Raw genomic sequence first — 24,776 nt, 5'->3', positions numbered from 1 at the left:
GTGTTGACCATTTGGTGGGGGAGGAGAAATGGCACTGCTAGAAATGTATACTTGGTTCCGTAATTAAATGTCTCCCAACACTTCAAACCACCTAAGAAGCACATTTTGCAGCCATGAGAGGCATAATGTCTTCTTATAACTTCCCAACCAAATCATCCAATTTCCTTCTCTTACGTTTTCTCCCCAACCAAACAGATGGCTAGGACTAATATTCTCCCAATACAAACTACAAAAAAATTAATCAAAGGAATCATGGAAGGATTGGCTTCTTTTAGACAACCGGCAAAGGAAGTTAACTGTATTCATACAAAGATTTAATATACAAAGAAAATAAAAAAGATGATTCACCATGCCCAAGCAGGTTCCTCAGTGGCAACTTAAAATCCGATTCCCTTAAAAAACCAACTTCTAAAAGATTACAAGCTGTAGATTCAGTGGTTTCAACCACATAGTCACAGAGCATCTGACCTTGTGTCAGCCCAAGACTTAAGTTAAAAAGATATGCACACAACACGCATACAAAACTGAAACCAAAATGCAAATAAAGGGGAAAGGTAAGAGAAAAACAAATGGGGGAAGAATAGATTAAGCGACTCCTAATCTGTCCCGAAGAGTATCAAATATTGATGAAGCTGCAGCATTTTGTGCAAAAGTCAACTTCAATCGACCAAGCAATTCACCATCCTTTGCCTGAGAAGCAGCATCTGCAGCTTCCTTGGCCATGCCAATCCGAGCATAAGACTGTAGAGGGTAACATATAGAATCAAATAATCAGCACAATGGGAGAAAAAGAATCAGTTTGATAAGAACTTGCGATCACATTGCTGCTTCTGCTAACAGTGATGAATGCAGTCAACAGAAAGCAAATACAAACCCATATAACACAACATTGCAGTCAACTGAAAAGCAAATATAGACTCCAAAATGCATCATTTTTCTACGAGAAGCATGGTAAGCAAATACAGACTATTTCCAAGCCCATATAATAGCAAGATTCCATAGTGATACTTTTCTTTTCCTGTCTTCTGAGTAAAATACCCAAAGATGTGTTAGGACAGTAAAAATTACCTCAGCTCTTTCCCGTGGATCTGTAAGTTTGGGAATATATTTTAGTGCTTCACCTTTCTCATCTGCATCAATGCAAGCCTCCACAAAAGGCCGATAACCTATTTGATAAATACAGAGGTATTCAGTTTATCAGTACTGCAGGAGAGAGGCAGAGAAAACGGTAAATCTAATTCAAAAGGTCATTATTAAGTGGTTTACAGATAAGGTTGCAAAGAATAAAGAAACCAGATTTATCATTATACCAACAACCCATTTGGTGTGTGTGTGTGTGTGAGAGAGAGAGAGAGAGAAAGCAAGGGCCATAAACAACGTAAAGAAACCAGATTTTATCATTGATACCAATATAACCTATTTGATGTGTGAGAGAGGGGTAAAACAAAGTCACAAAGAACAGCACAGAATTGCAATCTCTGTGCATCTTTTTTGTACACAAAATTACAATCTTTCCCTCTCTCTCTTTCTTTTCTCATTTTTCCATTTTCTTTTTCTTTTTCTTTCAGGGGTTGGTAGGGATCAGACATCCAGTAACAAATAATTTGATTTTGGGGTTAGAATTTGATAGATCATCCTATCAGATCAGGTCCAAAAAATTTCATGCCAAATTTTGGATTTACTTCCATTTTAATCTTTCGAAGAACCACCTACCAAGCCTGAGTTTGGGTTTTACCTCCAAATTTAATCTTTTTAAAGACCAACTCTACAGACTTATAATAGTCAAATATATTTAAACCAGGTGAGGCCATACTCATATCAGCTACTTGCTTGCCAAAATTAAACTAGAACTTGCACTTACCAATTGGTGGTCTCTTCTCCTTTGAGAACTTTTCTAGGGCATCCCAATCTCTGATTGTAGCCAAAGCAAAAACTTTAAGCCAGTACCATCTCTTTTCAGAAACCTGAGACAAGTTAATAACAAACATAATAAAACAAAATTGTAGCAGCTTCTGGTGATAAAACAAAATCTAGACTCATAACAAGCAAAAATACTGAAGAAAGTTTTCTTTTCACCTATATGCACATGCTTTTTCAAAGAGGTGTAGTTAGTCAGCAGGAGATTCATAGTGGGATGCATTTTGCTTAAGTACATACAGGAACATTACAAACCTTGAATTCTGTTTTAACCTTCATTGCAGCACGATGATTTCCCAGTACAATACATGTGCGAATCGTATCACTGATACTTGAATCAACAAAAATGGCCTGCTTAGTAGTCACTTCTAACTCATGTTGAATTCTGCATCATTTGTGGAGTAAGTGGTCAGAAGGGATCATGAAGTTTCCAAGTATGGAGCCACCAAAAGGGGGAAAAAGAATACAATTATAGGAAGAAAAAGATGTTAAGCATGAATTAATAAAAAAAGAGCCACATTGAACTCCTGACAACCCTCTGACACCATGCATTTATATATGCATGTAAATACCTACTATCTATTCCAGTTCAAAGGGAATGGAACTGACTGTTAGTCTTTACACCTTTCAACAACTCTAAACCCTTGAACTTAGTTACCAGTGTGATTGTATAAAATGTCCAGTATAAGACCATTATGTCAAACAGTGTCATAGGGTGCAATACACCAGATTGTGCTGTTATAAACATGACAAGTTTTTCCATGAAATTAGGGTGTGCAGAACTTAAATAAACTGAAATTCTTACCTTATCAATTTAGCATGCTCTTCAGCAGCCTTTGACTCAAAGGTATGTTCTTTGGTTTCTGAGAAAAGACTTTGGGCCTTTTCAATTATCTTGATCCGTGGACCATGAAGTGGAGATCCTTTGCTTGCCATTGGATTCTTTCCTAGTTCCCACGACTCTTTCCATAACAGAAAAGCAACATCCTACAAACCAAACAATCTTCAGTTAAAGAGAAAAAATAGAGCAGAACTATTGACAGAGAACCCTTTAGGGTTTAGTAAGACAAACCCTTAATTAGGCATTTGTGAATTTAATGCAATAATTATTAGGGTACAAGATTATAACAAAAATTTAAGAGAAAAAAAAATAATTGGGAACAATGCAGATACTGTTTGAAAATGAGTAGTTCAAATTGAATTAAACTTCCTATTGATCCCGACACTTGGAAATTGGAATCCTGTAGATATAGACATTGGATCACATTGAATTTTGTTTTATAATTGATTATCTATAAGAAAGAAAAGATTAACATAGGTTGTGTAATGGCAACGATATTCAATTGAGATGTCCTGTTCAAAATTTTACGTTTCAACTATAAATTGATATTGTAAGGTACCATGGAGTATAGAAGAATTAGACCCAGGTTTGCTCTGTCACATACACAGATAACACTTGCCTTTCTAATATAAAATGTTGTTACAGTTAAACATCAATTGGCAAGACAACACTAAAGTACCAGTGAACAATAGCAATTCCAAACTGTTTAGGTTTATGTAATACATGAAACACCCTGCAGTATTTGGACATTAAAAGCCAGAATGTCTATGACCTGTGTGTCAGGATGACATGACACTGTTATAGTTAAACACCCATTCACAAGAGAATGCTAGTACCAATCCCATTTAACTGTGGCAATTCTGAACTATTTCATGTTTATGAATACATGATACACCCTACAGATGTTGGACCAAGAAATCCCATAAGATCTGAGATCCGTGTTGGGATGACATGATATAGTATCTGAAACGAACATGACTGAGGCCTATCTGAAAACTTCTAATAAAGTATAATTCATGAAAGCACAGGAATTATAAATATTATACCAAAAATAATATTACATGCTTAAAGTTTGATATTTTATCCACAGATTTTTTTCAAGTATCCTATGCTGTGGATATGACATAAATATATATTTTATATAGAAACAACAATTTTTATTCTCAGGCAAAGAAAAGAATACCACAAAACGGACAAAGAAACTTTAAGAAAGCCAAAAAGGAAAAACAGAGTATCAAAACTATAACTGTTTTCAACAAAGCTAAATCCCATCATGCATCAACATATAGATGGATTCTCCAAAGTGAAAAAAGGTTTTTTTTTTTTTTTTTTTCTTCTTTTGATAGGTAAATTTTTGCCACATTGGGACTTGAACCTGGAACCTCCCACAAACCCCATCCCTTTACCACTTGAGCTAGGCCTCAAGGGCCTCTAAAGTGAAAAAAAAGTCTAATCCTCTCTTTTAGCTATCATCTGAGAATGATCTAAACTCTGCATCAAATAAAGGTCCAACTCCAGGGGCTACAACTCCCATCTCCCAATGCTATGTAGTCCCCTGAATAGAAGATGTAAAAGGACCATCTAGACAATGCAATAAGGCAAAAATATCAGCCCCAACAGCAAGTCAATAGCCATCATGCCTAGAGCTCCTACAAAGAAACCCATTAAAGTTGTGAAACTTAGGGCCCCTGGAGGAGGCACTGAGTAGAAAACAATCACCCTTCTTTGCCCCCAAGAGCATGCAGCTACCCATTTAAGCACATTAGTAGACAAAGGAACACCGGGTAATTCCTCAGATCCAGTTCCCATAGGGACACAATAAGAAGCATCCAATCCCCAATTTCCTAGGAGGCATTCTTATTTTTCAAAATTTCTAGCTTCTATTTCAATTCAAATCTCCTGCAAGAATGAACTACCCCCTACCAAACCCTCCCAAAGCTCCCTTTTGCATCACTCTAGAGCTTTGACTTCAGGAGAAAATTTGACCTTCCAATTGTGTTTAGCAGGCTGAAAAAGAAAGAGGTAGGGACTTTAAGAAAATACTGAACGAATGAGGGAAGAGAAAAAAACATAGCAAGCAAGGGATAGCATCTTCTGTTCAAGGAGAAATTAGAGATTTAAACATTCCCTAAAAAGCGAGCAAGGGAAGTTCATTTTGCAGTCTTATTGTCATTGGATTTTCCGGAGAATTTGAAAATTCCAGGGTATCAAGTAATTGAATAGACCAATATATTTGTAATATGAACATTTATAGGATCAGGAGATCCTTGGAAAGACCAGGCAAAGGAATCACGTGAATCTACTGCTTGGATAGTTAACCATATGGCATACCTATACCATGATAGGTGAGTGAATCGCTCAAGTAAGATCCTTGGACAGTTAACCATATGTCTTATCCATACCCAAGTGTAACACCGTGCTGCAACCTATAATGATTTCTTTCCTTTCTCCAAAAACAATTTACAAGCCAGGGAAAGATTAAAATATTTAGTTTGGTCCATGTCAAACAAATCAAACTTACTTGAAGCTGCCCAGTAGATAGAAAGAAGTCCTTTAGGAATTCATGCTTATAACACCTGGAACAGAATTTTTAATGAGTGATCATCCAAGACTACCCCTTGATAGGAAAATGAGTAGTTGATGCTCATTTCTGAACTAGGATGCTAAGGAAAACAAATCAAAATATTAACAAAATCACACAATTCAGTATACCTTGCATAAGTTATGAACAAATCGCGTGCCAGGGGTCTGGCCTGTATCATTCCAAAATACTCCAGTGCAGGCCTCTAAATTAGAGAAAAGGAAAATGTGAGTACAACAGAAATCATAACATAATTAAGCAACATGTGTTCATGGGTCACATCCTAAATTTGGTTCAATCTGTCCTGAAGTGATAGATAAAAAACAAAATGTTTTCATGAAGGTAATAATACCTTCTGCCAAATATGAAAGAGAACTAGATAAACAAGGTCAGTATCACCACTTTCAGTTGCCTTAGTCAGAGCTGTATCTTCCTCCCCTATGCTTAACAAGAGAGGAACCTGAGGAAAAAGGATCAGAATTATAACATAAAAAGTAGACTTCTTAAGAAAAGAATTGCAGGAGTTTGTTGTCATCATGTAGCAAACTTTCACCAATGAAAAGAATGCATGAGAGCCAAGGAAGAACCCTTTATAACAATCAAATTTCAATTTAAAAAAAAGAAAGGAAAAAGAAAAAGAAAGAACCTGCTTGGAAGAACGTGATTCATGTTCAACAAGCATAGCAGCTAGTTTCCGACGGCCATTTTTATCTGCATGAGCAGCAACAGCTGCAAAAGATATGCCTTTGCATAATCTGAGCTGAAACTCCAATAACATCATTTCAGATGTTGCACTTGCATAAAACAAATTTAGCAGTCAACATAATTTTCAGGCCAATCCTAACAACTATGCAAGAGATGGACCTTATCAAGTAAGATTTCAAGGAGAGTGGCATCAGGAATTGCTAATGACGCCGTTATCTTTGAACATGCCCAATGCATTATCACCACCTCCTACACAAAGCCAATCAAAGGAATCATGAATACACTGAACATGAGGTCTCAATTTCAAGTTCTAAAACAGAAGGTAGCAATCAACTCAAAGCTACAAAATTACTGGTCTCCAATACTAGATTATGAACTAGATAAATACATCTGTTCATATGTGTGTGTTTTTATACATACATAGATACATACATACATACCTACATATATATGCATACGCACACATATATATGTATGTATGTACATCTTTTTATGATGGTCTCCACTACCAGATTATGAAACTAGATAAATATATATTTTTGTATATAAACAACCAAGCAAATATTTCTTAACATTCAGATTTCAGTGTCAGGGAAGAGGATATAAACAATTACAAAAACATTCAGAAGTTGGACAAATTTCTAAAAATTACAGATTGCTCCTAGAAAAAGTAAACAATATACAACAATATTGAAAAGAGTATGTTATCATTTTTCAATCATATCTAGCAGAGCATGGGTCACAGGTAGTGTTCTTAGAAGTTGCTGGCAACCCAAATATTTAAGTACGTGAACACCATAATCAAAAGGTCTTCCAAATATGGATTTAGGCAATTTCTATAATATTCTTATTTGCCTACGAAAAAAAAAACATTGTTGATATGATGCCACTTGTGAGGCCACACTGCCTCTGCTGCTTTCTACATGACACTTTAGTAAGTTCAATTAGAGTCAGTCAGTCATGCTGAGATGATCAGGGAAGTTGGAGACACTTTGCAGGGCAAGGAGAGGGATTTTTCTAAGGGTGTGTTTATAATATGTTAGAGGTTGCTATCTCAATTTCGCCTTTTGGATGATACTTCCATAAGTTCAATTAAAGTGAGGAGTCATGCTGTGACCATCAGTGTTGTTGAAGCACTTGTGTGTGGGTGGGGGAAACCAATGTGACTTTCTCAACTGCCATGAGGTTCTCCAGACATTGGGCTTAACCATGTAAAATAGGACCTGGGGAATGGTAAAAGTTTGATGTTCAGTTCCCCACTGGGTAAGTGGAACTCAACACCAAAAATTGAAACCTGTGTGGAAGATAGGACAGATAAAATCAGAACAGACACACCAACAAATCAAATCCTGAAAACAGTTGGATATTTGACACAGATAAAATTTGTTACATACTTATATATGACAAAATGTATATCTTTTAAGTAGTCTATACCATATCTTTACAAATAATTTCATAAATTGGAATGTGGGAGGTTCTGGGTTGAATTCCCAAAAAAGAAATTTAAAGAAATTACATAAATAATATATATATCTATATATATATATATATATATATATATATATATAAGTAAAGATGGAAGTCACAATGCATAACGTAGATGAAGTAAAAACTTGTAATATTTAACAAATAACGTACTTGGTTCATGCCAAGATATTCTGATATCCGTAATGCAAGAAGGTGTTGATGCATATTAATCAATCGACCAATCAGAACTGGTGCTGTAAGCAACTGGGAAGGAAGAGCAAAGTCAGTATGAACTCAAGAGAGTAGCACACAAGTTCAGAAATGAAACTGGGAAGATTTGGAGTGCCCATTGTTAGCTCTTTTAATTTATTTTATTCTTTTGCCTATCAAAAAAAAAGAAAAAAAAACTGGGGAGATTAACTTGCAAGCTTTGAAGACCTTGTACCTTGTATTGCTGAATACTAAGAGGGATCCCAATCTCACTGTTGTGGACAGCATTCAAGACCCGTAGAGTCTTACACATCACTTGAAAACGATCACGTTGAACATGGCTGCCAAAGCCAACTGGATATCATTACCGAGAGCAGAAATCAGGAAAAAATATGTTTATTCCTTTAATAAATTTATAACCACTAGTAAAATGACACATGTTATGCAGCTGATTAAAAAATAAATAAATATTTATACTTAATAAATATAATTTTATTTTTTTATAGAAGATTTTAAATAAAAATGAAACACGCACACACACTGATATATATATATATATATATATATATATAGTGTAAATTTTGAAACAAAAATAATGTTTAATTCAAACATAAGAATTCACTTTTTTCACTAATTTATTGCATTCAAAACATTTTTCCTTTCATCATCTCTATTAAGTTTTTGTATCTAAATGTGAAATGTACAGTGGCCTTTCAAACCACCAAACTATAATATATCCAATAATCATAAATTATTTATAAAAAGGAATAATATTAAAGAAACATTGGAAACAGAATCTTTAAAGTAATAGGCAAATAAATTATTTAAAATTCTTTACAAAAGCTTTAGACTAATTAACAAGAAAATAAATTATTTAAAATTATGAATAAGGAAAAGCTATTTGAATCACCAGAAAAGACAATTAAAGCTTTGGAGTAATGAATAAGTAAAGCAATTTATTAAAATTTTTTTTGAAAAGGAATTCAGTTTTCTCAAGGAATTAAATTTTCTCTTTCCTATTTATAACCAAAAAATAAACAAATATTTGATTTTGTTGAAGAAATGTAGAGACCCCTTCAAAAATAGAAAAATAATGAAATCCAAAACCCATACATTTGAATAAAGGACCAAATTTAAAAATCAATTTCGTATTATCCATTATAATGAACAATGAAAGATGCATTTATTAGGACCATTACAATTAAATAATGGAAGTATTTATTAGAGCTGTTAAAATCCAGTAATAAAAACATGAGATATGAGTAAAAATGAGAGAGGGTATTTTAGGCAAGGAAAAGTCTACAAACCGTTGAAGATTCTCCAGATTTTTATATATAGTAAAGATACAGAGATAGATATATACAAGTCATGCAATGTTAACAAAATGTAACAACAAATACCAAATGGAAACATCCATTGAATAATAAAAACTTAAGGGTAAATAAAGGCCAACAGTGTGTGCAGAAATGCATTTACTTCAGTCTATAAGCATGAAAGAGTGAAATACTATAAATTCCTGAAACTTAGTTTGGGGATAAGTCTAGGCAAAAAACATAAAACTTCGACGAATTTTGATGGGAATTTGAAGAATTACAGACGACTCGAAAGCTTTAAATGTTCTTTTAATAGTAAATTCATTTGTTTTATTTTCATTTTACAGCATAACCAGAATATATTACTCCCTATGCTATGATGAGTTGACATTGAGTACCTTGTTTTGCAGGAGATCTGTTTCAATTTGCTTAGTTTTGGTAATACAATATTAACTTTGTCACATTTGTCTAACCCAAAGAGCAGTTGCATTTCACCTGCCAATTACCTTATATTAATTGGAAGACCTAGGTTTCTCATGTTCATCCCACATACATCGGTAAGATTGCTCCAAAGTAGAATGGAATGCTTGGATGACATCATGGAGGGGTTTTGGGATATTTGTTCCATATCTGATGCAGCACAGGACTAAGAGCATGTGAGGGAGGAGCTCGGACAGAAACAGTCCAAACTATTTAATTTCCTATTTATATGACTTGAAATGAGTAACTTCATGTGCCATCAACAGATGAATGATGGTTAGGCTGTGTCGAAGAAGCCTACTTATACAGGAGTGTTGAAACTCAAATTTCTTCTCACTAATCAATGTGGTACTGTCCTACATCTTCTTGTAACATTCAAGGAAAGAAACATAATAACAGCCTCTTTGAGAGTGATTTTGGAAGGAAAGAAGTGTTTCCTAATGCTTGGAAATATTATCCTTAGAAAAATTAGATGTTTATTCTAAAATTACTATTGAAAATCTAGAGAATCACTTAAAGTGATTATTGGGCAAGCGATTGGTAAGTGTTTCTTTTAAAAAACACTTCTTTGTTATGTAACTAAAAACATTATGGGAAACACTTCTGTTGTTCATATCTAAATACTAATTAATTCTCCAAAAAAAATTCCTAATAGAAGTGCTACTAACAAAAGTGTTACAGGCTAAAAGCATTTCTACAAGAATCACTCTCAAATGAGCCCTAAGTTGCATAGGCATCATAGCATTTTTCTCATGCATTTCAGAAGTGGCTTTGAAATGCTCTTTGCAACAGTTCTTGGAACAATGGAAATCAATAGTTCCCCAAACACTCTTCCTATGAAAATGATTTATGCAAGGCCCAACAGAGTCAATATTAATTTTAACAATATTCTTATATATATGCAATATACAGAGAAACCAGAGTAGGTTGGTTGACCAAAGCCTGTCAGACCTGACACAAAGGTAAGGGAAATCTCATCTGTGCCCTTAACTCAATTAAAAGAGTAACGTGCCTATCCACATAGGAGTCTCTAGGTGAATGATAAAGGAAACCAAGAAAATAAACATGAGTCCATTGTTTTACACTGTCCCTTCTAAAATTAGATTAGGTGTTAACCAATTCTGAAAAACATAAAATGATATACCAATACTAAGGTTAAACTGTTAACCAATTTTGAGTGACGTAAAAAGGTAGACAGATAAATAGTCAAATCAACTACTTCTACTACTACTACTACTACTAAATAATGATTCTGATTAATATGATTATCATTATGCACCTTACCTCTACAAATGAATGCAATGCAAGCTTTTCTATACATAAATATAATGTACATCAGGCCTTCAACTTTGTGGCCTTTTGGACGCTTGTGCCTCTCCAAGTTTTTCGACTCCTTTTTGTTATTTGTTTTATTTAGTACTAACTAAAATGCAAATATGAACCAAAGATTGATGTCAGTCATGGTGGTAGGACCAACCATCAAAAAGCAGAAAACTCCATACCAGAGCAGAGCTCCAATGCTCAATTTGGATTAAATTCACATTCCCGTATAGTGAGCATATTAAGATTAATTTATGATGTAAAATCCATGAAAAAGAAAAGTGAATCCTAATCTCAATTTCTGAACCAACAACTCTAAATAACACCAATTCAACTGCAAAATGGAGCCAGACTAACCTGCAAAAGGCTTGGCCATAGCTCGCAGCTCTTAGTAGTGTACGTTGCCGTGAAACATCAAATTCATGACCAGCAGCATCAATACATGCTTCAACAGCCTCAGGCAAGGATGAGCGAATCAATCTCAAATTTTCATCCGCCTAATGAATATTATGATATTAGGATTTTATCATAAGAAACAATACATATCTGATAAACCAATGATGAAAGGCCTGCCGGTTGTTATGTTTTCCCAGATCCTATACATGGACATCTTTCTTGAATAAATACAGTAGCATGCATTTACAACAAAAGAATGAAGAAAAACAATATATTTAATTAGTGGCATCAAAATAAAAAACAATTGAGAGATTTTTTTAAAATTAAATCACAAGGTTGCTTCTTATAAATTCCTTAAATAACAAAGAACTCAGACAAAATCTAGGAAAATAACAGATCATTTAATAATACATATCACTTCACAGATAGAAATCATCCAATTAAAATCCCAATTCCTGCATCACTACCTAATAAAGGTATACTGCTAGACATATTTCCATCAAACCTTATAAGCAGAGGTCAATAAGCAAGTTTTTTACAAAGCCATATTGAAAGTTGCGAGTGTACAAGGACATGCACAAAAGAGAGAAACACACACACAATTACAACAACTACTACTACAAATTAATGAACAAAAGGTAGATAACACATACTAGTTAATATCAAAGATATTGTGATACAGACATATTTTGAGAAAGAAAATATGAAGCTCTTACTGAGTTTATGATGATTGATGATGTGTACAAATAACATAAGAATAAATAACTTATTCTGTTTTGCATACAAGAATGGCTTACCTTGGCACTACGCCGATCAAAATGATCCAAGGCATCATACAATAAGGCTGCAGGTAGCGTGCTTCCAATCTTAAAGATGGACACGGTGGAATCAGGAACTCGTTGCAGAAATTCCATGCTTGTATTTGAAAGTATTCTCACTCCATCACACTCTGGGATAAGAATTATCGGTTCATCATAAAGATAGCGCACTGGATCCCCATAAGGACCCACCATCAAAAGCATATCATCCCAATAAAGTAGCACACTATCCATTCCACACCAAGATAGCTGGTCAGGAGGAAGAGCTGACTGTATACATGAAAATAAAATGCCAAAATGAAAAATAAGAGCAGAGAGGATTCAAAATGGAGAGAAATAGTAAAGAAAAGTTTAATGTGCAATAAAGCTGGAACCACTCTGTTTTGTTTCACATAGCATTTGAAATAGATTGATTGCACTTCTGGTAAAATTTAAGCGATTCTATTAATTTCTCTTAGCAACTATCTAAAAAGAGGTGTTTTAAAAAGTGACCTATTAAATCTTTTTCCTCGCCTATCAAATCTTTTTCCTCTATCTAGTTCTTGGAAAATTTGAAGGAAAGTACAAGGGAAAGAAAATAGAGAAGAAAAAGGGAAGGGAAGTAAAAGTGAAGAAAAATAAAATATGGATTTAAGCTATGTTTGATTCTCAGAAAGCACTAAGAAAATGAAAAAAATGTTAAAGAAAATTATTTTCTTATGTTTGGTTTATCATGAAAAATATAAAAGAAAATAAAATATAATTACAATTAGTCAGAAACTTAAATATTTTCAAATATATATACAGAAAGAGGGGAAAAAAAGTGAAGTGAGTTTAAAGAAGTAGACAAAAATAATTCATTAACTTCAAATCTATTTTTTATTTTCTTTCCCTTTTTCTTTTCTTCTATTTTTCCTCTACACTTTTTTTTTTTCCTAGCATTTTTTCATTTTTCCTCAAATTTTCCAAAAATCAAATATAGCGTTAATTTTTAGTAAGTTTTCCTCACATGCTCCCCAAATTTATTTCTTCTTGTTTTTCCTTTGTAAAGAATGGAGAATTTGGAGATATATAAGTTTCTAACTAATTTTCGTTATATTTTATTTTCCTTTGTATTCTCCGTGCTAAACCAAATTGGAGATTTTCGATTCCTTCCAACTTCTTTTCCTTTCCCTAGCAGCCTTAGTGAATCATTTTTCTGTGATGGTATTGTTTCATCTGTAATGGTATTCCTTCCAACTAATTTTCCTTTGAACGTAACAGAAAACAAATGAACTGAACTAACATAAGTTGGGCCCTTGAAGCGCCTGGCTCAAGTGGTAAAAGGTTGGGGAGGGTTTGTGGGACGTTCAGGTTCAAGTCCCAATGGGGACAAAAATTTACCTTAAAAATAAGTTGACATACAAAGACACACACATATATATGACTTAATACATACATTAAAAACCAAAAATTAGAAAGAGAGACGATGCTTGACAATATACTGAATAAGCTGATTTTCAAGGATGTTGAAAGTTGAAAAAAATTAGAACAAACAAACAAATTACAGAACTGATCCCATCAGGCCCAGATGAAGACAGTTCATCCATAATATCTGTAACAAGCTTTGAAATTAATAAAAACATTCATACTTGGCAACATGGTGCTAAAATTTGCATTCTATTGATCCAACCCAAACAATTTCACATATGAAGATATATTATGTTGGGCAGTTTATCCCTAATTCATGATCCCATTTCATGAAACCTTTTTTTTTTCAATGAGTAAAGAAAGCATCCCATTTCATGAGACTATTTAAGCATGCATATATATATATATATGGTCATATTATATCGAAGCCATTTCAACCAAAAAATCATAAACCAACCTCACAACTGTACTCAAAAATGATCTTCGAAAAATCTGTGGATATAACTAAAAGCCGTCCATCATGTGTAAATGATGCCAGCAACTTCCCATTCCGCGACACCACCATTTTCTGCAGCGGCCCAATTCCAGCTCCCAACTGCTGAACACCATCCTCCTCAACAAGCAAGACAAGATCATCCACCGCAAGAAGCACTTCCACATTGCCCGACATTGTGTACTGCGGCTCGATCACCGCTACACAAAGCGGATACTCATCCAAATTTGGGTCAGCAAGCTTACACGGATTTGGATTCTTGAAATCCGATATACAGAAAATTTGATTGGCCTCAGTTATACAGACCATTCCATTGCCCCAAAACACACACTCAACCACATTTTGCTCAAAACACTCCTTGCCCATTGAAATGTTCGGCTCTTGGAGCTCAGCATGAACATTGTACCTAAAAACGGTGCCGTCTTGAACTACGCAGATGAGAGTTTGATCGTCAGTCCACGCCATGCCGACGAGGCGGCCGCCAGGGTGTTTCCAGACGGTTTCGGAGATTTGGACGCCGGCGGAGTTGAAGATTCGGAGTTTTCGGAGGGCGGATTCGGCGTAGAGCTGGACGATCTTGGAGTCGTCACGGATGACGGCAATTGGGCCGCCGAAGGGGGCACCGGCAACCTTGTTTCGACTGAGGTCGATGTGCTTCCACTGCATTGGGTAGATTTCCGGCTTCCGGTAGTACCTGTTGTAGAGTAGCTGCCATTCTGCAGCCACCGAGACGTTCGCCATACCAAGTCGGATATCGACTCTAGGGTTCCTGAAACGCTAGATTCTGATCTTCAAACCCAAACAAACTCTAAGTTGTCATGGAAAAGCTATTGTACGGTCTCTGAAACGTTAGCGTTTTGAATATTGATTTTAGGGCTTTCGAAACAAACCGCAGATTTTGATCCTAAAACCAAACCCTAGAATTGCAGGGCAAAATCAGAACTTCGCAGAGGGAATCGATGTGGAATGAAACGAAGCAGTTTCAAGTCCGGTAATAATTCAATACAAAGTGACACAAAAATTAAATGACTTCATTCTTCCAAAAGCTAATGTCAATCATTCGTCCATCACATCGCCCGGATGATCAGTAACGGGTTTGGGCCCGGGTCAGGCCCACAAACCATAAGAAGTACAAGATTAGGAAATTTCCTATAAGGTGACATTAAATTATGCCTACCATATATCTTATTTTAAAATATTTCAAGTAAAAAATACTTTTCATTTAAAATCCAAAAATTGAAAAAAAAAAAAAAAACACTAAGAATCTAAATATATAAAATCCAAACTTTATACGTGTACGTAAATATAATTGAAAAAATTTATAAAAAAAACCCTAACTTTTATTAATTAGTTTTATATTTTTTTATTTAAAAATATTTTAAAATATACATGAGCTTTTTCATGACTCAAATAATTATTTATTGAAATACCATTTTACATGATAATATTAAATAAATTTTTTTGAAATTAATTTGTTATTTTAATTTGATAAAAATGTTTTACAAATAAATATAATATGAGATACAAATTATTGTGAAAAAAAATTCTTCAAGATTGTCAAGTGATAAATAAAATCTTTTTTATCCTCTAATTAATAATGATTTTATATCGTATATTATATAAATCCCCTCATCTTCTTGTTTTATTTAATAAAATTGAATAAAATTTTTGTTAATTGACATCAACAATAAAATAAAAATTTTTAAAAATTAAAAATATAATTAAAATTAATTTTTTTTTTTAAAAATATTTATTCTCATTGTATTTCTATATTTTTCTCTATATTTATATTTTCTATTAGAGTATTTTAATTGAGTTAAAGTTAATATTTTATTTTTATATTTTTAGTGTTGAATTTTTTTAAATTTTAATTATATTTTTAATTTTTTAAATTTCTTATTTTATTAATTTCAAATAAGTTCTCATATTAAAAAAATTATTAATTAATATTATTGACATATAAAATGATTAAATAATGATTTGAATTATAAAAAGGTGTATATATTTTAAAATATATTTAAACTGATGAATATAAATTTGATTTCTAAAAATTTAGGTTATTTTTTTTATATAATTTTTTAAATTAGTGAGTCAAAACTGCTTTTCTTATGAATTTGATCGCAACTATAAATTGTCTTCCACATGGATCAAGTCGAAAAAACACCAAGCATGAAAGCTGAAGCAAAGTGGGCTAAAACAACCCTCGTGACAGCCCATGGAAGCTATGCTCTTATTAAGAGCTGATTTTAAAATTATTCAATATGATTTATTGCTGCAGGTTCATTGCTACTTAGCTATGAAAATAAAATCTTAAATAACCGCGGATGTCAATATCGGTAATTGGATTTTACGAGAATCGTTAAAAATTCATAAAAATACTTTAGAAAAACCTTTCAAACATGATAAAATAAGCAATTATACATATATTATAATTATTTTGTAAATGTAATTAATAATATGATCAAAGATAATATTCATCAATTTTCAAAGAAAAATTAGTCTAAATTTCTTTAATATATTTATATTAGTTTATTTTAAAAATTAAAAACTATTTTTATTAAAACATGTTTTATTATATTCTACATAAAAATTAAATTGATTTATATAAAATATTTTATTTAAGATTTAACTTTTAAAATTTTATTGTAAATTTGTGGTGATAATTTTTTACTATTAACATTAATTTATTTAAATAATTAAAATTATTAAAAATTATATTAATAATTTATCTTATCAAATTAATTTTAATTTATAGAATATTAGAACTTCATTAATTTTTTTTTTTTTACATTTTGGCAATTTTTGAAAAAAATTATATTTTTCATATTTTAAAATAAAACATTTAAAATTAAATAAAATTAAAAGGATAAATATAAAAAAAAATAAAAGTGAAGTGATAGTAATTTTTAAAAATAGGATAAATGAGATAAATATGAAAAATAATTAAAGGGAACAAAATAATATAAAATAAGAGGTTAATATAAATTTAAAATAAAACATGAATTTTAAAAATAATTTAAAAAACAAAAAACATGGATTTAAAAAAAATGGCAATGTTAAAAAATTTGCTCATTTATTGACGATTTTTGAATAAATTGCCTATTATTTGTTGATTTATGGGCGATTTTTTCACTAAATTCCTCTTCACTCACATATGCATCTCATGCCCAATTTTTCATCGAAATTATTGATATGTTAGGATATTTTGTCGAAAGTTTTGATTTTTTGACGAAATTTCTTCTAATTGATAATTGATAACCGATTTCATTTTGACCACCTTGGATATTCAATATTTCATCGATATTTTTTTCGAAATATCCGATTCCTTAAACCATGGATAAACTTTAACATAGCTACATGTGGCTGCCCTCTTTGACAAAAATAATCTTTAACAAGGTATATATTAAAAAATTTGAAAGTAAAGTTGGTGTTGGGAGAACAAGAGTTGGGCTAGGAATAAATAAAAGGTTAGGAAGGAGTGGACTTAGTTGGCGTGGGGTGCAAGTGCCTTGTTGGCTAAGCGGGTCTTCTCCCTTTTAACGTTAACTATACTATTCAGATTCATCTGAGGCCATATTTTTTGTGTATACTGACCTGTATTTGGGTCATCTTTCACATTTTCTAAGCTTGATTTCATTTTCGCGGAAAATATGTATACTTCTGTTCACAGTTCCATTTTTCTGAATATGGAAGAAGCCAACTTCATGGAGAATTCTCCCAATGAAATGCCTGCCAAGGAGCAAATCCATCAGTGTCATTTCCTCAAATTTCAATCACATGATCAGCACCTGAAATTGAAAGCTAGATTTAAAGAGGCTCAGAAGCTGGTTGAAAAATGGAATCAAGATCGTAATCGGATCAACGAAGAACTGAGGAAAAAATTGGTACAGAAATGACTGCATTTCTATATCATATTGCTACAGACCTTGAATTTTGTCGGCTTCATATTTTATCTATAGAGTACTCCATCTTGCTGATTTTTTGAACAGGTACATCAAAACTGTTTGAGTTGGTCCTTGAGTCGTTTAAGCTACAAGGATCAGGGTCTGAAAGCAAGCATTGCTTACAAGAGGAGGCAGCTCGACCCTCTGCAAGTAGCTCTAGACAAATTGTGTTGTGGAAAGAAAGCATACCAAGTTGGACCTATCTTTTCTGGGGGAGAACTTAATCCTTTTGTAAGATTAAATTTCACTTTGTTCTATGATTTATGTTGGAGCTCAGTTTCATTTTTTCTGCTCTATTGGCTATGCTTCTTCCCTTTGATCTTTTCGGTTTTTCTTTGGAATTCAGAGCTTGCATCACAGGATGCTGCATAAGACCAAAAATTGAGCTGAGGAGAAGCAGCTACTTAGAGAAATAAATGCAAGCCAAAGGACGGCTGTTAGTTCATGTCTTTCGTTGGAAGAGCTTAACTATAGTGTAAGATTGAACTCCGAATTCGTGAACAAGTAAAGACTTGGCCATTTTGGTTTTGTAAGCTTTTGACTTCTTTTCCCCCCTCTTTGGGGTCTTCTTGGAGCAGATCCACTCTTCATACCAAAGGATGGAATCATTGGAATGCGAGAGAAGAAGTTCAGCTGAGAAAAAGCACTTCCTCAGAGAGATCAGAGAACTTGAAGTGAAAAGGGACAACATGATCTCTAATGCTAATTTGAAGGGAAAGATTTTGGATTCATTGGGTTCAAAAGAAGCTATAAAAACCCAGATCAAGGTAAGATCAATAGTACCTAAATTTTTAGTTCCAATTATAGTGAAAAGGAACAACATGATCTCTAATTTATTTTTAATTTCCTCATTGTAGCTTATCAGAACTGAATTGGATGGAATGAAGAAGAAACAACAGTCAGTTAAGGCTGAAATTGAACAGGCTGAGAAAGAGATGGAGGCCATGGAGATGTATATAGGTTCTTTACAGGAGAGATTGGTAGCTATAAACCAAGAAAGGAAAGGAACAGTCAAACACCTTAATGAACTGCGAAAGCAATGCGATAAAGCGGTATGCTGACCCAATCTGATTATATGGTCTGATCATTTGTAACTTGTTTTATATATGGAGTCAATATCCTATCTCTAACTATTCAATGCAGAACAAAGACATGACATCCTCTTTTGTCATCGAGTTCTTGGTATGTTCTCTAGAGTTAACAACATTAGATGAATCTCAGGAGATTAATTTTACTATGCTTTAGCCTTTTGTTCAAGAATTTTATTCATCTTTCCTGTTAGACAGTAACTAGAATCGTTGCCAAGATTTGATGTGATTTCTTTTATATGAATTAACCATGATGAACATCTAACAAGCCCGAATTCACTTTGTCTCACTAGTAGTTCTGAATAAGTTTAATTTCAGAATGGTTTGAACAGGTAACACAATAGGAATCATGGAAACCTCCTATGAACTTGATCATTTTAGCAAAAAGACCTTGACCATCCTCTTAAAGTTCATCCATCTTCAGCTGACCTTATATGCAAAACCATATATTACCTTGAAGTATTGCATAGTTAGACTCACAATTCAGAAGAGATTGCAAACTGTTTGTCCTTGAAGTATCTATTTTTCCAGGCTGCCTTTTGTTTGCTTCTTCATTCTTTCATAATGTCTTCCATTACATATCTTTCACTTTTGCATAATGGCAGATGACTTGCTACAAAGAAGGATGTTGCTGCCCACGCCAGACTTGAGGAATGTCAACAGAAGATTATCAAAGGATGGATTAATGATCAGGAAGCCAAGACAAACCACTTGTTTTGAAGCAACAAAGTACACAACAAACCAGTGAGGAAAGCAAGCCTTCAATGGAAAATCATTCACTAAATCATCAGACTCTAGTTTCAAAACTAGAGGAATCCAAGCTTGTTTCTGTATTAATTAATTGAAGCCTGTCTCAGGAATGAACATGGAACTCCAGTGTAAAACACAATATGTTGTGCTGAAAATTGTATTTGGTTCCTCCAGGGACTGGTGGTTTGATATTGTCAATCTCCTAGCTAGTTGGTTTGACTTGGGGATTATAATAAAAACTTGATTTTGGTAAATTGAAGTTGTTGGCTTTTGTTCCCAAAAATAATAAAAAATAAAAAATAAAATAAAGAGCTATAATTATAGCGGTTTGGTCTATCGGGGTTTGATAATTCAATTAATTATGCTAAATTGGTAAAATATTGTTGCAACCTAATAAAACTAGATTTAAAAAAGAAAAAAGGAAAAAAAAACCTAACCCAATTTAATGATGGTGAGATAGAATGAACTAAAGCGAATAAAATGTTCAAAGATAGTTACGACCCTAAGTTCAAATCTTAACTAGAGTAGGATCTTAGTTTCCTAATACGATCACACATTTTCGCTTAAGGGTTTAACATGTAACTGACCAAATCCATCATTAACGAATCAAACCCTCTTAGTGTAACCATTCAATGATCCCAATAAGTATCATATATGCCTTATTCTAAGGATTTGTAGAGAATTAATTTTATATTTGAAATGGTTGAGAGATTTCAATCTATGAATAGGGATGACATTACTTACTTGAATATGCACTCTTTTTGTTGAGAATCCTCTCTTAGGAAGCAATCGGCCTTTCAATAGGATCAAAAGAGCTCACTAAATCATAGTGAAGAATGTCTTCTCACAAGCCATGAATGGATGCTTAGAGCAAGAAGAAAATTGAAATATATATAGAAATTATTTACTAAAACAAATAAAACTCTAATTTGAAATAAATGAGAGAACAAAAAGAATGAATAAATATTTTCTAAAACATATTAAAAAAAATGAAAGCATCTTGAAAGTTTCACAATTTGGTGTTGAATCCATCATGAGAGAGAGCACTATATAATCTAAGGTTTTAAGATCAAAGTCTACCTAAGATTGAATTTGAGTCTTGAGACAAATTCACATCCAAAACTAAGTTTTTAAGTTTGGAAAATGGATCTCTTAAACCAATTTAGATATATTGGTTAATTTAGTTTTTAGTTTGTCTAATCAAAAACTTGCATTTATCTTGTTCACCTTCATGTTAGCATCGTTGGATTACTTGAAATTAGCCAAACAAATTGGAAGATTTCTTCTCACAACCTATGTTTGGATTAAAAAGAAAATAAAACCTAAAACTTAATTAAACTAAAGCAAAATTATAGAGCTAAAAAACATGGTCTATCTCTCTTTCTTCCTCTTTAAACCCTAAGACAAAATAAATATATATGCGCTCTAACCTAAAAGGAGACATATATGTGGCATCTTCTAAATGGCAACTTCTTCCAAAAAAGTATATCAACATGTCCTAAAAGAACGAAAAATCATGAATTCTAAATGATTTAGATGAATTTCCAATTGGATGGAGCTAAAATATGGTTTTAGACAGAGAGCACAAGAAAGTGCTACTTTGGGAGTAGAGAGGGGTGTAGGTGCTGATGGTATAAGACTCTAGAGAGTAGATGCATCATCTTAGATAAAAATTATGCATCTTTTTCTCATATTTTGTCAATTATTTAGCGATCAAGATATAATTTATGGTTTTTTTACACTTAAGGGTTATGAGTGTTTTTCCTTACTATATCTTGTATGCTTTTGTACAATTGATTTTATTTATATATGCATAGAATTATTGAGCCATTGATAAATAATTAACTTAGAAAGACAAACTAGAAGTTGAGAATAAATTAAGGTTAATATTAGGAACGATTCTAGACTACCTATTCAATGGCCTCTAGGTAGTTTTATCATATCAAGATTACAAAAATTCTTTTACCCTTATTGTCCTAGCTTTGATCATGAATAATATAGAGAAAATTAAATTCTATCATACTGAATTAATATTATACTAAAGTTTAATTCTAAACCTTGAAGTGTATGATTAAATTTAGATCGTTAAATGAAAGTACAAAGAAATGAGATTGAATGCAAAGAAACGAAATCAAAAAATAAATAAGACTAATGAAATTTAAAAAAAAAAAAGGACAATGTGACCATTATAAAGATACAAAACAATGAATTTTTATTTTAATTTTCTATGTGTAGCAAAAAGCTACTATTTGGTAACCGACCCTAACTGTACAATGCACATCTAATTATTAATTGACAACATGCACGCTTTCATTGCTTCCTGAAAATAATATGCAAGTGCCTTGCGAGGTAAACAGGCTAGGATGAGTTGACTTACTTGGCGTGGAGTGCAAGTTGGCTTGGAGTCTAAGTGGGTCTTCTCCTTTAACAACCATACCATTGAAGCCACTGAAAATAGGAGTCCCTCCTCATTCCCCCATAGATTTTGTGGCCTCACGGTAAGTTCATTTATCCCTTGCATTAAAGTGCTAATGATAGAGTTTTAGTTGTTTGGCGTTTTCTTTTCCTTTGTTTATTAATTTGTCGTTATTGAATTGTTCATTTCAAGTTTTGATTGCATATTTGTAGAAAATAATTTTGGTCATACTTCAATTTTTTTGCATTAAAATATCAGGTTGAATTGGTGAATATGGAAGAAGCCAACTTCATCATGAAGAATTTGAGGGATGAATGGCCGGTATTGGGGCAAATCCATCAGTCTTATTTAGTCAAGTTTCAATCATGTGAACACCAGAATGTGAAAACCGGAATTGAAGAGACTGAGAAGATGATTGAGAAATTGGATCAAGATGAAGATCAGATCATTGAAAAGCTTAAGAAAAAATTGGTACCCCCAAAATGGCTTCTACCTTACAGCATCTGCACATCACATATTTACAGTAATAATTGAGCTAGTATGAAGCTGAAATTGTGTTGGCTCCATGCAAGTCATTTTCACTTCATCAAATAATCAAATCATGCATACACCATCAATTAATGTTGTATATTATAGAATTGAATTCTGTCTTGCTGAATTTTGAACAGTTAGATCGAGACGAGCTGAATTCATTGTTGAAGACTCTAAGGTATCGGGAAGAGGATTTTGAAAGAAGTATTGTTTGGAAGAGAGGGGAGTTGCACCCTCTGCAAGTAGCTCGAGACAAACTGTGTTCTGTGAACAAAGCATACGAAGTGGGAACCATTTGCTCCGGGGGAGAGCTAAATACCTTAGTAAGATTAAACTTAGACAATGAATGCAGCTAGAAGTTCAGTTTCTTCTTTTCTTTCCTATTGAATCTTCCTTTTCCCTTTCCTTCTCATTTTTTTTGGGAACTATTGGAATATAGAGTCTTCATCACCAAATGCTGCATAAGACCAAAAGTATAGCCGAGGAGAAGAAGCTCCTTAGGGAAATAAAAGTAAGCCAAACGGGGGCGGTTGATCCATGCTTGTCTATGAAAAAGCTCAATTCTAGAGTAAGATTAACCTTTGAAATTGTTTGTGATCTTTTCACCTTTTCCCCCTTTTTCTGCAGATTTTTTTTTTCTTTTTAATTTATTTGGGAGTTTGCAACAGATCATGGGATTGTACTCCGGGATGCTATGGGTAAGAAGAAGTTCAGCTGAGAGAAAGCAGCTGTTGGGAGAGATCAAAGAGCTTGAGGTGGAAAGAGACAACATGATCTCTACTGCTAACTTGAAGGGAAAGGCTTGGGATTCTTTGGGTTCAAAAGAAGCTATACTAAACAAGATCAAAGTAAGATCCACAGTCCCCAAATATGGTTTTTTAAACCTATATATATTACTGATTCTGTAGAAATATGGTCTTCCTGAGTGAATATTACTTGAATTTTCTTTAACTTGTTAATTATTTTGAAATGCTCCTAAGGTCTATGTATTGATTTTCTCTTGCTGTAGGATATCAGCATTGATTTGGATGGAACAAAGGAGAAGCACCTGTCAGTTAAGGCTGAAATTAGGCATGTTAAGAAAGAGATGAGGGCCATAGATAAGTGTATGATTCCTTTACAGAAGAAATTGGTAGCTGTATACCGGGAAAAGGATGTAACATACAAACACCTCCTTGAACTGAGAAAACAAGAAGATGAAGGGGTATGATGGCTTCCTTCTGATTCACAATAGCATGTGCAATGCAAAAAAATTCCTTGAATGATGAAATGTTTGGGACAGAGTTGACTTGGTAAATATGAAAGTTATCAGTATTCTATCTGAAGTAGATACATTGATGACTGCAGATTATTTTTACCATTTCCTCTTCTCTTCAAGAACTTGATTTATCACCTTCTTAGCAGCAACTGAAATCATTTCCAACTTGATTTATTCTTACCGACCTGAATTCATTTGTCATAGTTGTATCCTTAGTTCTGCATAGTTTTTCAGAATGGTTGAAACCATCAACAGAATAAGAAGGCAAACATAGAAAGATGGAATATCTTAACAATTTTTTTAGAAAACAACTCTTGATCAGCATCCCCTTAAATTTCATTGTTGTTCAGTTGCAAAGAAAGCTGTGGCCTCTGGAGCTCTGAGAGATGCTAATAAGAAGGGTCACAAGAGACCAAACATAACCTTAATTAACATATAGTAGGACATGAATTAAATTTCCATAAACTCCTAGGCAAGGGAAAAGGTTGCAACACACGGGATCTTAAGCCAAAAGATATATATATATATATATATAACATTTTCCTTGTCTCAATTTAATTAATTCACCTATATAATAACACAATGCACATCTAATATTAATTTAGAGCAGGCATGCTTAGCTACCTTGCTTGATAGAAAATAGTCTGCAAGTGCCTTGCTGGATAAATGGGCCAAGATGAGTTGGGGTAGACAAGGGGAAAACATGGGGTTTTGGAAAGAGTTGACTTGCTTGGCGTGGGGTGAAAGAGCCTCGAACATTAAACGTATTATGACTTCATATGTTTGGGTCATCTTTCTCATTTTCTAAGCTTTGATTGCATATTTGCAGGCTTGCAGCATCAAATAATTTTTTTAGTAG

General features: G+C 33.2%; 3 protein-coding genes across 4 annotated transcripts; 2 read left to right on the top strand and 1 right to left on the bottom strand.

Moving 5' to 3' along the window:
* Window positions 1–250: 250 nt before the first annotated feature.
* On the bottom strand, window positions 251–14,973 carry LOC100260824 (protein VACUOLELESS1). The gene is made up of 15 exons (XM_002283392.4): window positions 13,895–14,973; window positions 12,028–12,318; window positions 11,192–11,331; window positions 7,957–8,062; window positions 7,683–7,775; window positions 6,204–6,293; window positions 5,986–6,099; window positions 5,692–5,799; window positions 5,471–5,544; window positions 5,280–5,334; window positions 2,723–2,904; window positions 2,173–2,302; window positions 1,862–1,964; window positions 1,069–1,166; window positions 251–741 (listed from the first exon to the last, which is right to left on the bottom strand). The coding sequence occupies exons 1-15, from the start codon at window positions 14,669–14,671 to the stop codon at window positions 586–588; spliced, it is 2,517 nt and encodes an 838-aa protein (XP_002283428.1). The 5' UTR covers window positions 14,672–14,973; the 3' UTR covers window positions 251–585.
* A 2,958-nt stretch (window positions 14,974–17,931) lies between these two features.
* Window positions 17,932–19,874, top strand: LOC104880841 (proton pump-interactor BIP103-like). Of its 2 annotated transcripts, XM_059741301.1 has the most exons (4): window positions 17,932–18,105; window positions 18,221–18,641; window positions 18,732–18,926; window positions 19,568–19,874. In XM_059741301.1, the coding sequence occupies exons 2-4, from the start codon at window positions 18,474–18,476 to the stop codon at window positions 19,610–19,612; spliced, it is 408 nt and encodes a 135-aa protein (XP_059597284.1). In that variant the 5' UTR covers window positions 17,932–18,105; window positions 18,221–18,473; the 3' UTR covers window positions 19,613–19,874. The 2 variants fall into 2 exon arrangements, with proteins under 2 accessions (XP_059597284.1, XP_019079014.1); XM_019223469.2 differs by lacking the exon at window positions 17,932–18,105 and having other exon boundaries at window positions 18,154–18,641.
* Window positions 19,875–22,144: 2,270 nt separating this feature from the next.
* On the top strand, window positions 22,145–24,111 carry LOC104880842 (proton pump-interactor 1). Its single transcript, XM_010658814.3, has 6 exons — window positions 22,145–22,210; window positions 22,387–22,599; window positions 22,797–22,982; window positions 23,099–23,227; window positions 23,328–23,507; window positions 23,669–24,111. The coding sequence occupies exons 2-6, from the start codon at window positions 22,402–22,404 to the stop codon at window positions 23,867–23,869; spliced, it is 894 nt and encodes a 297-aa protein (XP_010657116.3). The 5' UTR covers window positions 22,145–22,210; window positions 22,387–22,401; the 3' UTR covers window positions 23,870–24,111.
* Window positions 24,112–24,776: the final 665 nt, after the last annotated feature.

This window comes from Vitis vinifera, chromosome 12, assembly GCF_030704535.1.
Source record: "Vitis vinifera cultivar Pinot Noir 40024 chromosome 12, ASM3070453v1".
In the NCBI taxonomy this organism is placed as follows: Eukaryota; Viridiplantae; Streptophyta; class Magnoliopsida; order Vitales; family Vitaceae; genus Vitis; species Vitis vinifera.
This window is presented reverse-complemented; position numbering and strand designations above follow the sequence as displayed.